This window comes from Rhinopithecus bieti, unplaced genomic scaffold, assembly GCF_001698545.2.
Source record: "Rhinopithecus bieti isolate Rb0 unplaced genomic scaffold, ASM169854v2 scaffold_1673, whole genome shotgun sequence".
In the NCBI taxonomy this organism is placed as follows: Eukaryota; Metazoa; Chordata; class Mammalia; order Primates; family Cercopithecidae; genus Rhinopithecus; species Rhinopithecus bieti.
This window is the reverse complement of record NW_016804690.1, coordinates 7,142,611-7,161,837: the sequence shown is the minus strand read 5'-3', so window position 1 is coordinate 7,161,837 and position 19,227 is coordinate 7,142,611. Positions and strand designations below refer to the sequence as shown.

General features: G+C 36.5%; 1 protein-coding gene across 1 annotated transcript in view; it reads left to right on the top strand.

Annotated features, from left to right (window-relative positions):
- SPATA17 (spermatogenesis associated 17) overlaps positions 1-19,227 on the top strand; it is a 145,236-nt gene that overhangs the window by 12,479 nt on the left and 113,530 nt on the right. The window contains exons 2-3 of the mRNA XM_017869929.1: positions 5,104-5,193; positions 7,365-7,446. Of these exons, the coding sequence (XP_017725418.1) occupies positions 5,104-5,193; positions 7,365-7,446 (172 nt within the window). The remainder of the gene's footprint in view (positions 1-5,103; positions 5,194-7,364; positions 7,447-19,227) is intronic.

The window sequence follows — 19,227 nt, the reverse complement described above, 5'->3', positions numbered from 1 at the left end:
TTTTTTTTTTTTTTTTTTTGAGCTGGAGTCTCACTCTGTTGCCCAGGCTGGAGTGCAAAGGCACGACCTCGGCTCACTGCAAACTCTGCTTCCCAGGTTCAAGCAATTCTCCTGCCTCAGCCTCCCAAGTAGCTGGGATTATAGGCAACCACCATCATGTCTGGCTAATTTTTGAATTTTTATAGAGATGGGGTTTCACCATGTTGGCCAGGCTGGTATTGAACTCCTGACCTCAGGTGATCTGCCCCCCTCGGCCCCCAAAGTACTGGGATTACAGGTGTGAGCCACCACACCTGGCTAGGAAACAAAATATTTTTGAATGCACTAATATTATAGGTTCCAGTTCTAAATTATAATGACCTTGTTTTCCATGACTTCTGCACAGTATTTAACATTCGACCAACTATGGTAACTCTGGGTATATGATCTAATACTAATGCATTTGCAACCCATTATTCCTTGAGCTGTGAAATAATAATAATGTTGAAGACTATTAATGAAATATGAAACATAGATTCTAGTTCTAAAATATAGTCCTATTTCTCATCATCAGGCATCTATTACTAAGCACATGGGTGATAACCAGAACACAAAATATAGATTAAGTTATGTAGTTTCTGCCTTTAATGAGCATGAAATCCTTAAGACCTAGTAGTGAAATTATATGCACACCAATAATCATTTTACACATCAACATATCTGACAGCACAGGGCAGCTAATAATGGAATTTTATTCCTACTGTCCAAAATAGTTACAAGTTATATGATAATGAAAAAGAAAGAGTATTGAGTTTTTAATCTAGTATTTATTCATAGGTAATATACATGGGTCAGACAGCACAGTCTCTTGATGTGTAAAATGCATTTTTTTTGCATATTACTGGAAAGATATTTAACTACACGTTGTTTTTTTTCCTTTTCTACTTATTGTCAGTTAATTTCTGGCCACTAATGATATACATGAATATAGTGTTATCCAGGGTTATAGTACTTATTTCTAGTTGATGATGAAGTGACTGGAAACTTCCAGTTATTTCTTGATGTTTTATTACATTACTGGTAGTACTTTTGGTCTTTCATCATTATTAATTCATTTAGTATTCATTGTGATAATACTGATCATAATAAATTTATTTCAAATTCATGTATGTGTCATATTTTATTCACTGCTATAGGATTTTCATTGTAACTTGGAACTAATTAATATACCATTAAAATAAAGTGTTACTCACATTTTTCATTTTAAACATAAAATGTCTACTAGTTCATGACATATTATATGAGTATTCAGCATCCCAGTGGTAACCCAGCATCTGTAAATTTTGTTTTTAAGCAGTTAAAAAAAGGGCAACAGAGAAACATGTATAGAAGTCGAATTGTAGTACATACATTGAAGTTCAGTAGTAAGTTAACTACTAGTTAATTTTTAGTGCCTCCTTCCTTTTAATTGCAATGTATAGTTCTTATTAATATATGTGCTTGTATATATACACATTATTAATATCCCCAAAATAAATTATTTAATATTCCACTTGACTGGTGCCACCACGAGAGATTAAAAAACGTAAACCCGAAACAGTTAATTTGACTGCTTCTCTTCTGTGTTTCTAATGACAATTATAAATAAAGAGTGAGTTCACACTAATACATAATAACTAATACAGTAACTTCAAAAGAAGTATTAGATGTATCTATGTGCCTTTTCATATTTTCGATTGTTGGTGGGAAAGGAGAAACAAATGTTTTCAGTAATTTAAATGGACTATATGAAGAAGATGAAAAACATCTAGTATAGTTGTGTTAAATATTAATGGTAAAAGGTTTAAGTAACCATAAGAAACAGTTGTATTCTATTATCATGAATTTTATTGCACATTAGCCTTATTGAATGAAATTATTCTTATTTTTTCCACACTCTATCTTCTTTGAGTTGCCTGCTCTACTGGACATTGTGTTGTTGTATCTTTTCCATGTTGGCCATTAATGACAGTGTCTTTGTTCCACTATCCCATCTTGTTATTAGTCAGGATAAGATTTTAAAAGAAAAATGAAAAATTTCTTCTGACCCTGCAACCAGTTGAATAACGACCTTGTTTTCCAGGACTTCTGCACAGTATTTAACATTGCTTAATCGTGATCTCCCATCTTGATGCCTTCCCATTAACTTCTATGACACTGCACGCTATACTTGCTTCTTATGATTGGACCTTGTTTTTTTCTTTTTTTCTTTAATTGTTGTTATTTAGTATCTTTTACTGTAAATCTTTACAGAGATTATCAGACTTTGAGGATATGTGTTTCCATGGTCAAAATTTTGATAATCAAGTCTAGAATTCTTTAATATTATGCATAAAACTCTGAAAACCAAGACCTTTTGCCTTGGCTTCAACTATTAATCTCCTCATTTCCCCCATCCTTCATTTCTGTCTTGAAATTTGTGTTTTATCATTCTCCTTATAATTTTACTACATGTGTATACATCCTTAATGAACATCCCTAAAGTTTTGTGTGGTTTTTACTTATGTAAGTAAAATTATTCTGTATATGTTCAAAGGTCAAACTGTTTCTTAGCAGCAATATATATGAGTTCTTATCAGTAACACTTGGAACACTTCGAACTAACAGTTTGAAATTTTAGGGTGTTGCTCTAGATGTTGGTATCATTTCATATTCTTAGTCTCTCAGTTTATTTTATTGTTTTAGGGAGATTGGTGCTACCTTTTCCCACAAAGTCTCAATACTGCATTTAGAAATTGATTACATGAATATTTTTTGCATTTTCCTTTTCTTCCATTTTACTTTCCCTTTCTTCTCCTCTTTTCATTTCTTACTCTCTTCCACTTTAGAAGCAGTGATGGTTAAAAACCCAGCCTCTGAGCCGGGCGCAGTGGCTCACTCCTGTAATCCTAGCACTTTGGGAGGCCAAGGAGGGTGGATCACAAGGTCAGGAGTTCGAGACCAGCCTGGCCAATATGGGGAAACCCCGTCTCTACTGAAAATACAAAAATTAACGGGGCATGGTGGCGTGTGCCTGTAGTCCCAGCTACTCGGAGGCTGAGGCAGAAGAATCGCTTGAACCTGGGAGGCAGAGGTTGCAGTGAGCCGAGATAACACCACTGCACTCCAGCATGGGCAGCAGAGCGAGACTTCATCTCAAAAAAAAAAAAAAAAAGAAAACAGACAAAACCCCAGCCTCTAGAGAAGGACTACCAAGGATTAAATGCCAGCAGTGACACTTACTAAAGATGTGACCTTGGGCATATTACTATGCTTTCTCCACAGTGGTATCTTCTTCTGTCAAATAGGGATAATAATTCTCTTCTTCATAGAGGTATTGAAAGGATTACGTATGAGTTAATTCACTGGTATGTAAAATGTTAGGAACAGTGCCTGACACATAAGGTTTTATTTAGTAAAACATATTTATTTCCTTCTATTTCTCTCAACAGCTCCTTTCATGTCTGCCTTTTTCCCATCATCACTCAGGGTTTAAGTTACTAAGAGGATAGGGGCACTCATGGGCTCTCAGCAGCTCTGTCATCCTAAAGTAGGGAGAAGTTTCAATGTTGGGAGTAGATCTAGTGAGGGAAGCCTGTGAGTGGCATTTCTCACTGGGATGGAAAATGCCAACAGGCATGTTTCTCCCTCAGGTAGCATTTTTGGTAAGACAAAGGTTGAGTGTTAGAAGTATACACCAATTACCTTTCCTGAGGCCATGGGGAGTACAGTATAAGACAAAATAGACAAGATTACTGCCTTTGATGATTTCAAGTTTAGTGGAAGAGACCATCGTTAAATAATTTTTAAATATGATCGTGGTACATATTATGAAAAACTATGAGAGTGTAACATGGAAAGGCCTAATTGTAGTCTGGGAAGTCAGGGAACGTCTTCTGGAGGAAAGGACTTTAAGCTGTTCTCCTTCCCACATGGAGGACAATAATATGATGCCAGAATACACTTTAGTCAAGCCTCTTTTTTAAAAAAAAATTTTGTATTTTGAGATGGAGTCTCCCTCTGTCGCCCAGGCTGGAGTGCAATGGCGCTATCTCAGCTCACTGCAACCTCCGCCTCCTGGGTTCAAGCGATTCTTCTGCCTCAACCTCCCGAGTAGCTGGGATTACAGGCACCCGCTACCACACTTGACTAATGTTTATATTTTTAGTAGAAACAGAGTTTCACCACGTTGGCCAGGCTAGTCTTAAATTCCTGACCTCAGATGATCCACCCACCTTGGCCTCTCAGAGTTCTGGGATTACAGGAATGAGTCACTGGGTGTGCCTTACTCAAACCTCTTCTGTAATTTGTTACATGCAGTACAAATATACAACAATAAGGAATCTTTCCTTTCTTCTATTCCTAATTGTCTAGAGTGGTCTTACACTCTTAATTATTTCCAGCAGATTTTGTTGCATCATATAGTAATCTTATCACGGTGCCTTTTGTTCATTATCAGGTAATGCAACTATTTATATATTCTCTTGTGTGGTTTTTACAGTTTATTTTACACTTAATCTACACCTTATATAATCTTACTGATTTATGTGAATTCTCCCTATATTGTACATGTCTCACATCTGGATCACTGACTTGAATTTCTTATCTCTGTATAAGCCCTATGGCCCTCCCCCTGCCTAACTTTCTGAGAATTCCAGCTATTAATGGAACATGCATTCTGTGATGGATTCAACTCATGAATGAGTGAAATATGTGAGCATTTTATTCTTGCATGATACATGTGTAGTAGCATTTAAATAGTAAATTCAAATGGTTATGTTTTTAAAATAATGTCAAAATAACACATTTATTTCTTACTCCCTAATAAAAATTACTGGCAAATTAATTAGTTGTAAAATTGGTGATTATCAAAATTAAAAAAGCAAAGCTGTTGAAAGCACATGGCTTCTCAGAGAAAGTTTAATTTTCAAAACATAGCTCATGGTTTTGAAATGCCTTATTTATTTATATTTTAATGTTATTTAAAATGACATTTGAATTTATAATTATCATTTTGGAAGAAATTAAAAATCAAGTTTAACAGGTTGACTTGCTTTAGAATTATATTGGTTACTAATGAAGTGCTTTTTAAACATTTTGTTTTAGTGTTGTAGATCCATTTAGAATAAAGGAGAATGATGCAGCAGTTAAAATCCAGAGCTGGTTTCGAGGATGTCAAGTTCGGGCATATATCAGGTATATTGGTTTTGTCATGGAAACCTCAGATATATCATAAAAATATATTCCTTAGAAAATGTAATTTATTCATGCAGTGCTCATTTCAAATAATTTTTTATTTTGCTCATAATGTAGTTAATAAATTGTATGGTATTCTTTTAAAAGAAATGCACAGTATTTCTGATCTTTTCTTACCAAAACTAAATTATATTGACTGTATCTCTTTTTAAAATTCTCAATATTGGCCGGGCACAGTGGCGCACTCCTGTAATCCCAGCACTTTGGGAGGCTGAGGCGGATGGATCACTTGAGGTCAGGAGTTCGAGACCAGCCTGGCCAACATGGTGAAACCCTATCTCTACTAAAAATACAAAAATTAGCCCGGCATGATGGTGCATGTCTGTAATCCCAGGTACGTAGGAGGTTGAGGCAGGAGAATCCCTTGAACCCAGAAGGGGAAGGTTGCAGTGAGCTGAGAAGGTGCCACTGCATTCCAGCCTGGGCAACAGAGTAAGATTCTACCTCAAAATAAATAAATAAGTAAAATTCTCAATATTACAGACACACTTGCCCAGATTCCTTTTCCCAAATTCCTAAGGATCTACAAATGACCGGGTTTGTATTTATAGCAAATAAATTCATTGGCTGGTAAGAAAGGGGAAAAAGAGAAAACAGTTTCAATCCTTTCCACCATGTTGGTAGATAAACGAAAGTGATGCGTGGATGATGTCATTCTGACTATACAAAGAGATGGAAATTTGTCCCTATCTTAACTCTTAACTCTATCTTAACTTTTTTTTTCAGTGCCCAAACTTTCCCTCAGTGTCCCATCAATTCTTAAAAATATTTTCCTGGATAAGGTAGATGAAAATATGCCTACTCCAATAATAACTCATCAGGCTGGGAAATATGCTATATAAAACTTCCTTATACTGTCTAGTAAGAGCTAGACATGCAGATTTAAACTGTGAAGACAAGGCTTCTCTCTCTCTCTCTCTCTTTTTTTTTTTTTTTTTTTTTTTTGAAATAGAGTTTTTGCCCAGGCTGGAGTGCAATGGCATGATTTCGGTTCACCGCAACCTCCTCCTCCCAGATTCAAGCGATTCTCCTGCGTCAGCCTCCCAAGTAGCTGGGATTACAGGCATGTACCACCATGCCCAGCTAATTTTGTATTTTTAGTAGAGACAAGGTTTCTCCATGTTGGTCAGGCTGGTCTCCAACTCCCGACCTCAGGTGATCCGCCCGCCTTAGCTTCCCAAAGTGTGGGGATAACAGGCATGAGCCACCGCGCCCGGAAGACAAGGTTTCTCTTTTGGCCACTATATAAACTAAGGATCATGGTGACAAATCGAGGATTTTTGAGTTCAGCAGGCTAACATGATGTTGGCTTGGATAGACTGAGGATTACAGGAAAAGAATGAAGAGGAGAACTATTTGTTAACCTCATGAATTTCTCTCTCTCTCTCTCTCTCTCTCTCTCTCTCTCTCTCCCCTCCCCCCCGCCTTTCTCTCTTTCTTTCTCTTTTTTTTTGAGACAGTCTTGCTCCGTTGCCTAGGCTGGAGTGCAGTGGCGCGATCTCGGCTCACTGCAACCTCTGCCTCCCTCGTTCAAGCGATTCTCCTGCCCCAGCCTCCAGAGTAGCCGGGACTACAGGCATGCACCACCACACCTGGCTAATTTTTGTATTTTTAGTAGAGATGGGGGCGGTTTCACCACGTTGGTCAGGCTGGTCTCAAACTCCTAAGCTCAGGTGATCCACCTGCCTTGGCCTCCCAAAGTGCTGGGATTACAGGCATGAGCCACTGTGCCTGGCCCTCATGAATTATTTCTAATTGTTAATAATGATTTACATCAATAGTGCCTGGCTTATTTCTCAACATGTCACTGTGACCTGTTTTATAGTCTTAACATTCAGAAATATTTTAAAAAGTAAGTGTTGAAGAAGAACTGGGATTAAGTATTGTGTAATAATAAGCCCCAAAGAACTAACGAATAGTTACCAATGCTGTTTTCTTCTACTTCTAGAAATGATTAAGTCTATCCCACAATAACTTTCTACTCTTTAAAAGTGCACATAAACTTGCTCTTGAATTTGAATTCTTGAATTGTAGGAGAGTATTCTAACAAAGATTTAACTGACCTCCTTGTTTCAGTGAAAGGATACTAATAAGCATATTTTTTATCCTAGGCATTTAAACAGAATTGTAACAATTATTCAAAAATGGTGGAGAAGTTTCTTAGGCAGAAAGCAATACCAACTAACTGTGCAGGTAAATATAAAATGTACATATGTTAGCATTTGAATTGTACAATATGCTGTAATTTATTCACCTTAGTCCTATTTCCATATATTTTGGAAATTACTGATGATGAGTATTTATGTAAGGACAAAATTGGGCTTACTTTCTAGTATGAGACCTCTTTTTGAAAGCATTTTCTGATATTTCCATGGATAATTGACCCATTTTTTTGGTACCCAAACTACACTGATATTATTTTTGCTTGAAATACTTTTCACAGTATATGCATTTATGCTTATTCATTAATGATCGTTTGTACTTTGTACATGGTGAGCTTTTTGAGAGTGGGCGCTGCAGCCCACTTCCTTTTTGGATCACCAATATTTTAGGCTAATGCTTTGCCCAGAACACAGTCAATAAATATCCTCATCAGGACGCTAAATTGGTCAAAGCAAACAATAAGCCTTCTTTTGTCTTCTCTTCAGGACTTTCTGATAAATTTTGTTTCATGGGTGTAAATAAGATTTAACTAATTTAATAAATGATGTATCATTCTAGAATTTTTTTTTATAGAAAGTTAAACTTATTTGTGGATTATCACAAATTTGTTTGTGATTAATTATTATTGGAAAGCAACAATGATTATATGGTGCTGTTATACTAGCTATTATTTATTAAACAACTGCTGTATACCAGGCATTTTGTGTAATTATTTAATTCATATGTTAGGATGCTTATTAAAAGTAACTGTTGTTACTTTTAACAAGGAACAGGCTAGGAAACTGAGTCTCATCCACTTGTCCATGAACGCATAATGGTACATTCAGTATATGTAGCAACCTTACAGTTGCTATAGAAGTTTTTACATTGGGCACAGTTGTCTGGTAATTGCCAAGATCCTCTGCCTAATCTGCTAAGGACAGAGACTATGTCTCATTAGCGTTGCACTCTCAGAGCATGGTGCCTGGCATATATTAAATAATTAGCACTTATATCTATGAATAGAAGAATGAACAACAATTCTGTTTCTACTATGCTGTGCTCCCTTTACTGGTAGAAGCCAAAAATTGATACTGATTGGTCATCAGTCTGAGTATAGTAATTTTTTTTTTTTTTTTTTGAGACAGAGTCTCACTCTGTTCCCCAGGCTGGAGTGCAATGGCATGATTTCATCTCACCGCAACCTCTGCCTCCTGGGTTAAGCGATTCTCCTGCCTCAGCCTCCCAAGTAGCTGAGATTACAGACCCCAGCCGCCACACCTGGTTAATCTTTTTATATTTTTAGTAGAGATGGGTTTCTCCATATTGACTAGGCTGGTCTCGAGCTCCTGACCTCAGGTGATCTGCCTACCTCAGCCTCCCAAAGTGCTGGGATTACAGGTGTGAGCCATCATGCCCAGACAAACTTTTTTTTCCCTTCTCCTGTCTTGATTTTGGTTAAAACATCATTTTAAAAGTAACTCTTTGAATTGCTCTGAAAGCAAATTCCTCTATTTCTGTTTCTGCTTAACATTTTGGAAAGGAAAAATTGGGAAGAAGATGTAACTTATAGTTACAGAGTATATGCTAGGTGCCAGATACTGTGGTAAACATTAATTATGCAATATCTCTGAGTCTTGCACCTACCTTTTGACTCTCACTGAACTGTAGAAAGAACACAGGCTTTAGACCTGATGACAGAGGTTTGATGACTGTGGGCAAGTTATTTAACCTGTGTGGACCTTGCTTATGTACCTTGTCTTTAAAATAAAGATAAGAATGTGTGGCAGATTTTTGTTAAAATTAAGTGAAACACTGTACGTAAAATACCCGGAACTGTGATTGGCACCTAGGCAGTGCTCAAAAATGGTAAGTTTTCATTTGTGATGCTGTTGTTAGTATTATTCAAAAACTATCGAGGCAGTTTGCTTGGAGTAATATAAGTGAGAGATTTTCAAATCAGATTAGCTCCATTTTACATTTCTCTCACTTATGCATAATCACATGATGATTTTATTATATGTGAAGTGTGGTGTGTGGATAGATAGATAGATACGTAGGCATACGCTTTTTATACAGTCAGTCAGGAAACCTCCTATGTTTTGAAGCTTGTCTTTCTTAGAGTTAGTGACAATAGAAATTAGGAGGACAGCAAAGAAAGACAGATGTCTTTGAAGCTGTATTTATAATAAATAGGAAAGAAAACTGAAGAGGGAAAAGAGACTTTCAGGGTTTAAGTGTAGATATTGGATTCACTATCAATCCATCTAAAGTGCTATTCAACTGATAACCCTAGAATCTACAACTTGATATTTTAGAATATTAAAGGTGATCAGGATAATTTGTATTTCCTTCATATTATCTATGTCTCTGTGTTTATATACTGAAATTAATATAGTTAAATATATACTCTTCTATATTGTTGAAGAGTTAAATTTGCATGATCTTCATGAGATGCTCTTCTGAAAAAAATGAGTGTGGTTGTAGAAACAATAGTTTTAAGAATCTTTGACAATTGCTGACATTGGACAGAGCCAATGGAAGCAGATGAAGTCAGATAGAAGGAAGTGTTATAGATGTTTCCTGGGCATAATGTTATATTCTTAAACAGTGAAGAAGAGATTTGATTTTTCTTCTTTTATTTTTTTCAATTTGATTGCTAGGGATTTTGGTAATAACCTTTTATCTGGTATACAGATGAAAAACCCGTATTTTCTATTTAAAGACACATAAAACCAAAGAATTCCATTGGCTACAGTATATATTCCATATTCTATCCAAACTTAATTTATACCATTTTAATACAGAATTTTTATTTCATATTTGGGTCCATATGTCTCACAGGTATGGAAAAAATGTAAACAAATATCAGTGCTTCTTTTGTATGTGAAATTCCTATTGATGGCTTTTAAATACTATTTTTAAACATAAGTTTTCTTACTCCACCTTCTTTCTCCCTTCCTTTTCTTCTTTCTTTCCAATTTTGATGTATGATTTTTATTTATTTATTCTTATTTACTTATTATTATTATTTTTTTGAGACAACGTCTTGCTCTGTTGTCCAGGCTGGAGTGCAGTGGTGTGATCTTGGCTCACTGCAACCTCTGCCTCCCTGGTTCAAACGATTCTCCTGCCTCAACTTCCCGAGTAGCTGGAATTACAGGGATCTGCCACCACGCCCGGCTAATTTTCTTGTATTTTTGGTGTAGACAGGGTTTCACCATGTTGGCCAAGCTGGTCTCCAACTCCTGGCCTCAAGTGATCTGTCTGCCTCTGCCTCCCGAAATGCTGGGATTATGGGCATGAGCCACTGTGCCCAGGCGGCATATGATTTTTAAAATTTATTGTGCTATCATTTACATTCAGGCCACTTTAAAATAAATTTTAAATTTTGAAAAAAAATCAGATTTACAGAAAAGTTGCAAAACTAGTACAAAGAACTTTCATATATTCTCCACTCACATTTTTTTAATCAAGTGAAAAAATTCGCATTATTATTTCCTCTTCTCTATATACATTTTTTCCCTATATGCATTATTTTATTCATTTGACACTAAGTTACAGAAGTTATGTCTCCTTATCTCTCAATATATTGTATGCATATTGTTTACATAATCTTTTTTTTTTTTTTTTTTAAGACAGAGTCTCGCTCTGTCGTCCCAGGGTGCAATGGCACAGTCTCGGCTAACTGCAACCTCTGCCTCCTGGGTTCAAGCGATTCTCCTGCCTCAGCCTCCCGAGTAGCTGGGACTACAGGTGCCCACCACCACACCTGCCTAATTTTTGTATTTTTAGTAGAGACGGGGTTTCACCATGTTAGCCAGATGGTCTCAATCTCTTGACCTTATGATCTGCCCACCTTGGCCTCCCAAAGTGCTGGGATTACAGGCGTGAGCAACCATACCCGGCCCTACATAATCTTATTACAATATTAAAATCAGGAAATTGACATGTGTACGAAACTATTGTAGAGACGCTATTCACATTTTACTGATTGTACCAGTAATGTCATTTATAGTCATTTATTGTACCAGTAATGTCAAAAAATCTTTTCCAGGGTACAAACTAGGATTTCACTTTGTAGTTAGTATTTGTTGTGTCTGTTTAGTCACCTTTAATCTAGAATAATTTTTTCGTCTGTCTCCACTTTTCATAACCCTAATATTTTTGAAGAGTACAGACTAGTTATTTTCAGATTATTTCTCAATTTTTGTTTGCTAGTGTTTCTTCAGTGTTAGATTCTGGTTATGCATTTTTAGCAGAAATACATCTCAATACATCATATTATGATGCATATGTCATCAGTTTGTCCAATAAATGTTGTTAACTTTGTTTAAAGTAGGGTCTCTTGGGTTTCTACACTATCAACTTACTATTTGTCTCTCATGAGGGGATATTTAAATGCTATGTATACATATTTTTCCTCATTAAACTTTTGTGTGCTAGGTTTAGCATCCAATGATGATTCTTACCAGAATCAATTATTACTGTAGTGGTCCAACAGTGATTTTCTAATTCCATTGTTTCTCCTACATTTACTTACCAGCATTTTGCTATAAAAGATTTTCGTCTCTCCCATTTATTTATTTATTCATGTATTTATATGAGTATGAAGTCATGGATTCCTATTTTATTCAATGGGTGGGTTATAGTCAACTACTCTCACTAAATGGTTTGGTGCTCAAATAGTCCTTGGTTTTCTCACTAGGAGCTTCTTCAAACCAATTTTTGATAGAATCTTGTTACTTAACCAGGATGACCAAGAAATTAAAGTATTCTGTGGAGTAATGAGCACCTTTAGTCCCATTATTTATAAGCGATCGAGGTTGTATGTTAATGGTATGGACCAAGACAGTAGAGTATACTTATGCATGTAAGACGTTCCTGGGTTCAAGCGATTCTCCTGTCTCAGCCTCCCAAGTAGCTGGGATTACAGGTGTCCCCCCACCACGCCCAGCTAGTTTTTGTATTTTTAGTAGAGAAGGGTTTCACCATGTTGGCCAGGCTGGTCTTGAACTCCTGACCTCAGGTGATCCACCCTCCTTGGCCTCCCAAATGCTGGGATTACAGGCATGAGTCACTGCACCAGGCTGAGACCTCTTTTTAACCAAACATATAAGAGTTAATACATTTCAGTAACTGTTTTCAAAGTATTCACCTTGGGAATGTGTATTTATTTTAATGATGCTGGGGTTGCTGGTTAAAAAAATACTTTTAAAAGTTCAAATAATAAGCCACCTAAGAATATTTGTTTTGTTACTTTAGCATCTCAACTGGATTTGATCAAAAAGGGTATCACCCAGCATAATCACCAAATCTAATTATTTTTTGGTTCTTTTGAAAACAAAATCAAAACATGAAGCTTTTCCTCGTTTAGATTGGTTCGTGATGTTTTTTAAATCTGGTAAGCTCTAAGCTCCTTGAGAATAGGTCTGATTTATGTATGTATGCATGTATGTATTTATTTATTTTTGCCATTGTGTACACACTGCCTAACATAAGGCATGAAACATAATGGAATCTCAAAAAATAATTATCAAATGAGATTAAAATCGCTCCCATTTCTTGATTGCCTAGTGAAAGTGTAATATTGCTTTAAGCATTTTACATTCTTCATGTGTATACCAACTATGGATAGTATTATACCAAACCTATGAATATTATCACTATTTTATAGATGAAGAATCTGATGCTCAGCTTCCTTCCTCAGGGACACACTGCTATTGCTGTTATTACTATTACTGTTATGTGGAGAAGAGTTCTCAAAGTCAGTTTGACCTGATTTCAAAATCCTTATATATTGAGCTGGTAGGCAATTCAATCTCAGCCCTTATTGGGGATTTTTCTCCTTTATAGGGAGGTCCTGTGGGACTTAACCTGTGCCAGCGTTATCAGAGATTCTTGCCTTCATGGAGCCTTCATTCAAAAGATGTCCACTGTCCAAGATGTTGTGTTTGAACCTTCCAAGTTAATCCTTAGAAGACTCTATGGCTGCTGAACCACATTAAGGGAATGGGAATTTTTACCAGAGTTGATATCCCTAGTGCTTAGAGGCCCATCTTCCCCACAGCTGCCATGAAGCTTACCCCTAGAGTTTTAGCCACCTCCCAGGAGCCATAGGGATGCCAAATGCTGTATTGCTTCATTTCAGAAGGCTAATGTTCAGTTCTTTCCTAGGCATGTGGAATCTTTCCTCTCTTTTCATCCTATGCCCACACCACTTCTTTTACACCTCACACTGCTCTGCCCACCTTCCGCCAACATATTGCCTCAAAGCTTAGGTTTTAGAAAAACAAAGCCAGGAATGGACAATCACATGTAAACCTTCCGAAGCAAGAGTACATGAAATGATCTGCTATTTTCTTGGGTTGGGCAGTGGGACATGAGTTGAGGATACTGTTTGCACTGTCACACCCTTAATCCTATATTAAGTTTGCTTAAATCATCATTTTCTTAATTTCTGCTGCATAATTTTTTGGCCTTACAGTTATATATAATAATAACCATATCATACAGTATATGATTAAGTTATAAAATGAATGGTATAGAACAGTCATTTTAAAACTAGTAATAGAACCATCTCTAACTACAATTTTAGCAAAATTCTTAGTCCTATGTGTAAAAGAGATATGATCTAGTTTGAATATTTGTCCCTGTATTAGTCTGTTTTCATGCTGCTAATAAAAACATACCTGAGGTAGGGTCATTTATAAAGAAAAAGAAGTTTAATGGACTCACAGTTCCACATGGTTGGGGAGGCCTCACAATCATGGTGGAAGGTTTGGCATGTCTTACATGGTGGCAAGCAAGAGAGAATGAGCAAAAGGAGGAAAAGCCCCCTATAAAACCATCAGATCTTGTGAGACTTGTTCACTATCTATGAGGACAGTATGAGGAAAACTCCCCCCATGATTCAGTTATCTCCATCCGGCCTCACCCTTGACACCTGGGGATTATTACAATTTAACGTGAAATTTGGGTGGGGACACAGCCAAACCATATCAGTCCCCTCTAAATCTCATATTGAAATATAACCCCAGTGTTGGAGGTGGGGCCAGGTTGGAGGTGTTTGGGTCGTGGGGGAGGATCACTCATGAAAGACTTGGTCCCCTCCCCACAGTAATGAGTGAGTTCTGGTTGTGTTAATTCACATGAGAGCTGATTGTTTAAAGGAGTCTGGCAGCTTGAACTGCTCCCTCTTTTGCCATGTGACATGCCTGCTCTCCCTTTACCTTCCACCATGAGTAAAAGCATCCTGAGCCCTCACCAGAAGCTGAGCAGAGGCTGATACCAAGTACAGATGAGCCAAATTGACCTCTCTTCTTTATATATAAATTAGTCTGTCTGGGGCTGGGTGCGGAGGCTCAGGTCTGTGATCCCAGGACTTTGGGAGGCCAAGGCAGGTGGATCACGAGGTCAGGAGATCGAGATCATCCTGGCTAACATAGTGAAACCCTGTCTCTACTAAGAACACAAAAAATTAGCCGAGCGTGGTGGTGGGCACCTGTACTCCCAGCTACCCAGCTACTCGGGAGGCTGAGGCAGGAGAATGGCGTGCACCCGGGAGGCGGAGCTTGCAGTGAGCCAAGATCGCGCCACTGCACTCCAGCCTGGGCGACAGAGGGAGACTCTGTCTCATAATAATAATAATAATAATAATAATAATAAATAAATGAATTAGTCTATCTCTGTATTCCTTTATAGTATGCAAAATAGACCCATGCAATGTATAGGTAGTGCAACTATTTTGGAAGCTAGACAAATGCAACTGTTTCATTTCTTTTCCTGTGTTTTCTATTGTCGCCTGAGCCACCAGGGCATTATTTGAAAGCCACTGATTTAATTTGCTTGACTCTGGAAGGATCTCTGGAAAGATCACACACAAAAAACCTGATGATATTAACTGCCTGGGGGGAAGAGAACTGAGCAGTTGAGGGACAGGCATGGGAGAGAGACTTCAATGTCAACTCATTTGTAGCGTTTGAATTTTAAACAATGTGAATGTATTATCTATTAAATAAATTAATTTAAAAAGAAAGTCAATTTAAAGGAGACTTTGCCCATCAAAACACACACATACACAGACACATACACACACAAATAGAGGTAATAAGTATTCAGGTGGGAAGTTAGCATAGGCTCTGAAGGTCAAGGAAATGACACTTGAGCTAACCCTTGGGAAGAAAACATGAATGAAAGTTTGAAATTAGGAATGAGCATAACGTATACAGAAATAGATAGTTGCTCTAAATTATGCAGACAGTGGGGAATAACAGAAGGTTGGTAAGGAGTTCAGTATGACTTTTATAAAATAATTTTATATTAATATGTTTTTAAATGATTTTTTAATTTAAAAATAGTTTTTGCAATTACTGTCTCATTATGTCATGAGCAATGGTTCTGTTAAGAAGAATGTGCAGGTGGTATCTGTTTTATAGATGAAGAAATTGGTACTTAGGGAGACTAAACGATGTGCCTAGGGTTCTCAGCTCCTGATCCACATGATCTATATAGATCCACATACTAAATACTAAACGTCTTCTCTAGATGTCCCTCAGAAGGCCCAAATTGGCTCCTCCTATAGTCCTTTATTTCAGGTAAATAGTACTGCAATTCAACCAGAAATCGAACCCAGAGAAACAGTCATCCTAGACTCTCTACCACCTCTTGTTCCCTACCCCACCTTCTATTGGTCATCAAATCATTTTTACTTTCCCTCTTAAAAGTCTCTTGATTCCAAACTAAACTGCATCATTTTACTGTCATGCCTGTGGTCCTCCTTCCCATAGCATACAATGTAAAGTCCTTGCTTTTTCACATGACATGTGAGGTCTTCCATGGTCTAACCATTGCTTCTTATCTAACGTCACTTCTTGCTATACCTGTATAAATATGCTTTAGTCATATTCAACCACTTGCCATTGCCCAAATATGCAGTGTCCTTATCACCTAAAGATTTTTGGCAAATGCTGTTCCCTCTGCCTGGAATGCTGTTCTTTACTCTAACATGCCTCTCATTGCTCTGATTTCCTACGTATCCCTCAAGACTTTACTTGAAGATCAACTTTTCCCAGTCTAGTAGAAAGTAAAATTCAGGAATACTGAAAATATTAATTTTGTCTTCTTAAATGCTTGTCATATGGCCATTTGTCTCACTGATACATTTGTTTATTTACATCTCTCTCATTTGATGGGAAGCTCCTGGGTAGCAGTGATGAGCCTATTTATTATATCTCAAAAATATCACAGTGACTGACACATAAAAGGCCTACTGAAATTTTTACCAACTGGATAAATAAATGATTCACAGGGATACAAGTTGGAAGATGTTTGCTATGGTCAATGTAGATGATGATTAACATCGATATATGCCAGGGTGAATTGTATTCTTGTTCAAAATTAGTCATCCCATCTCCCCTTCTTCATAGAAAGGATGATTCATACCCATCCCACTGATGTGGGGCTTGGCTGTGTGTTGTAGGCAGATGGGATATACACCACACCCAAACTGAAGCTTTAAAGAAGTGTTCTCAGTCTTTCCCTCTGGTAGAAGAATGGCATACCTTAGATCCAGCTTGCTCCTTCAGCCTTAGGGCTGAGATGAAGAGATATGTGGGACATAGCTACAGGGAACCTTAGCTCACATGCAGTGTGAGTAAGAAATAAATTTTTGTTGTTTTGCAACCTACTGTGATAGTTGTATTTTTATCTCAGCAAAGCTGATTGATAGTTATAATGATAATGAAAGCAAGGATGTTTATAAGAAACATTCTGAATGGGTTACTTGGTTATGCTTACAAAAAGATGTTTGGAGCTTTTGGAGTTTGTGATGATGTTAGTACGCCTCCATGTGGTGATATCTTGTAAGGCGATGGTGCAAACTCAGCAAAATCTCTCACACATCAAAATTAGAACTCAACAAATATTTGTTAAACCAAACTATTGAATGGGAGTTTAGATTAAAGGTCGGCACTGGAGATAAAATTCTAGATCCATAGTTATAAGATGACAGGAGTTTCTACCTAATGAAAAAAGTATGTGAACAGTACAGAATGGTGTCTTAGAATTGAGGCTTGTGGAATGCATTAGGTAGGATTTAGGAAGAGGAAAGGGAATTAAAAATGAGAATAAACAAGAAAACAGAGTGATATTATATCACAGGAATCAGAGGAGAAAACTTATAGGAAACTTGGAGTTGTCAACAGTATCAAATGTGAAGTTGAAGCAGAAAGAGGACTGTGAAAAGATAGAAGTTCTAGGATCTCTTTAGTGGGGAAAGTCAACTTTCCTCAAAATTCTCCTATACCAAAATATTTCTATCCAGCTTTTAAATAATTCTCATGGTGACATCAAATAGCCTTTCAAGTCCTAAAGGGTCATGTGCTCTGCACTACAGTGACTTCATTAACCCACAATAATAGAGCTATTCCAGTCTTGTTTTGTGATGTGTTTGGCTCTTTTTGCTTCCTGTATGACTGTTGTTTTCGTTCTTCTTTTCAACTTCCATTTTAGGCCTTTCCATTGACTTTCATGCTGCTATATCTAGCAACATAACCCAAATTTGCCTATCTTAGGGGTACAGAACTGTTGGGTCACAGCTGTGAAAATTCTTTCCTATTATTGAGGATGTGCTCTGATTCTTCTTTTTATTAGTAACAAACTTATTGTCACCTGGTGCATGTGCTCAGTGCACATGCATTTTATGCATGCTGAACTCTTGGTTTTTTACTGTGGCCTGTTCATTTCATTGTACAATCAAATAGTCCTACTATTTGGGGACCCATCTTGTTTTAACTGTGTAGTGTTCTAGTTAGCTTTTCCTTACCCCTTCCTTACCGCATTCATTTCGTAAATGGGGAAATAAAAATAAGTCATTCTTTTAAACAATAGTACCAGAAAATGTAGAAATATCCTTTAATTTGCTTCTTTTAGAGCACTAACAATTTGAGAGTTCCCTGAGTGAATTTATCTGTAAAAACTAAATAGGATGGCTTGTACACATTTTGTTATACTTTTAAATTTGCTTTCCTTTTTTATATTTTATCATTACCCAATTTACATTATGTTTAACATCAAATGTGCTATTTTTGAATAGTCTGAGAGCAGAGAAGTATAAAGGCTCTTGTAGTACATAATTAGTTTGATATGAGGTGTTATAATGATATATAACTGTAGTCCTAGACAGGTCAATGTTATGTTTTTAAATTAAGATCATCTAGTGAAGAACATATGTATGGCAACCACATTAAAACTCAATTTAATTAAAATTTTTTGTTGAAATGTATTAATAGCCTATGGTAGAGCTATTTAATTTAGAAAAATTACAAAGATTAATTTACAATAAAAAAGAGAAATTAACCAAATTATAAACATAACATTATATTGATGAAATCAAGGTTCCCAGTATTCATACATGGCTTACCATTATAACACTTCTTTCAATGTTTTCATATATGATTATTTAAAAGAGGAACAATTAAAGTTTTATTAACTTTAAATGGGAAAAAAGAGTACACGTATCATCAAATTCCATTGTATGTTGTTATGATAAATGCCAACAATTTGATCTTTTCGTGGTTGACAAAAATGCATAAAATGCCAATCACTAGTTTTAAAACTGATAAGAGATTGACATAGTTGCTTCCATAGATGTTTTTCTTTCTCTTCATGAGATGAACACACGTTTACTTTTAGATGAGAAAATGCCCAATATTTTTGAAACTTTTCTTTATAGGACTTCCAAATCAGTTATATGATAATAAGGCAGCATTCTTCACCTTTTGGTGTCATACTAGAAAACTGAAACATATATATATATATATATATATATAT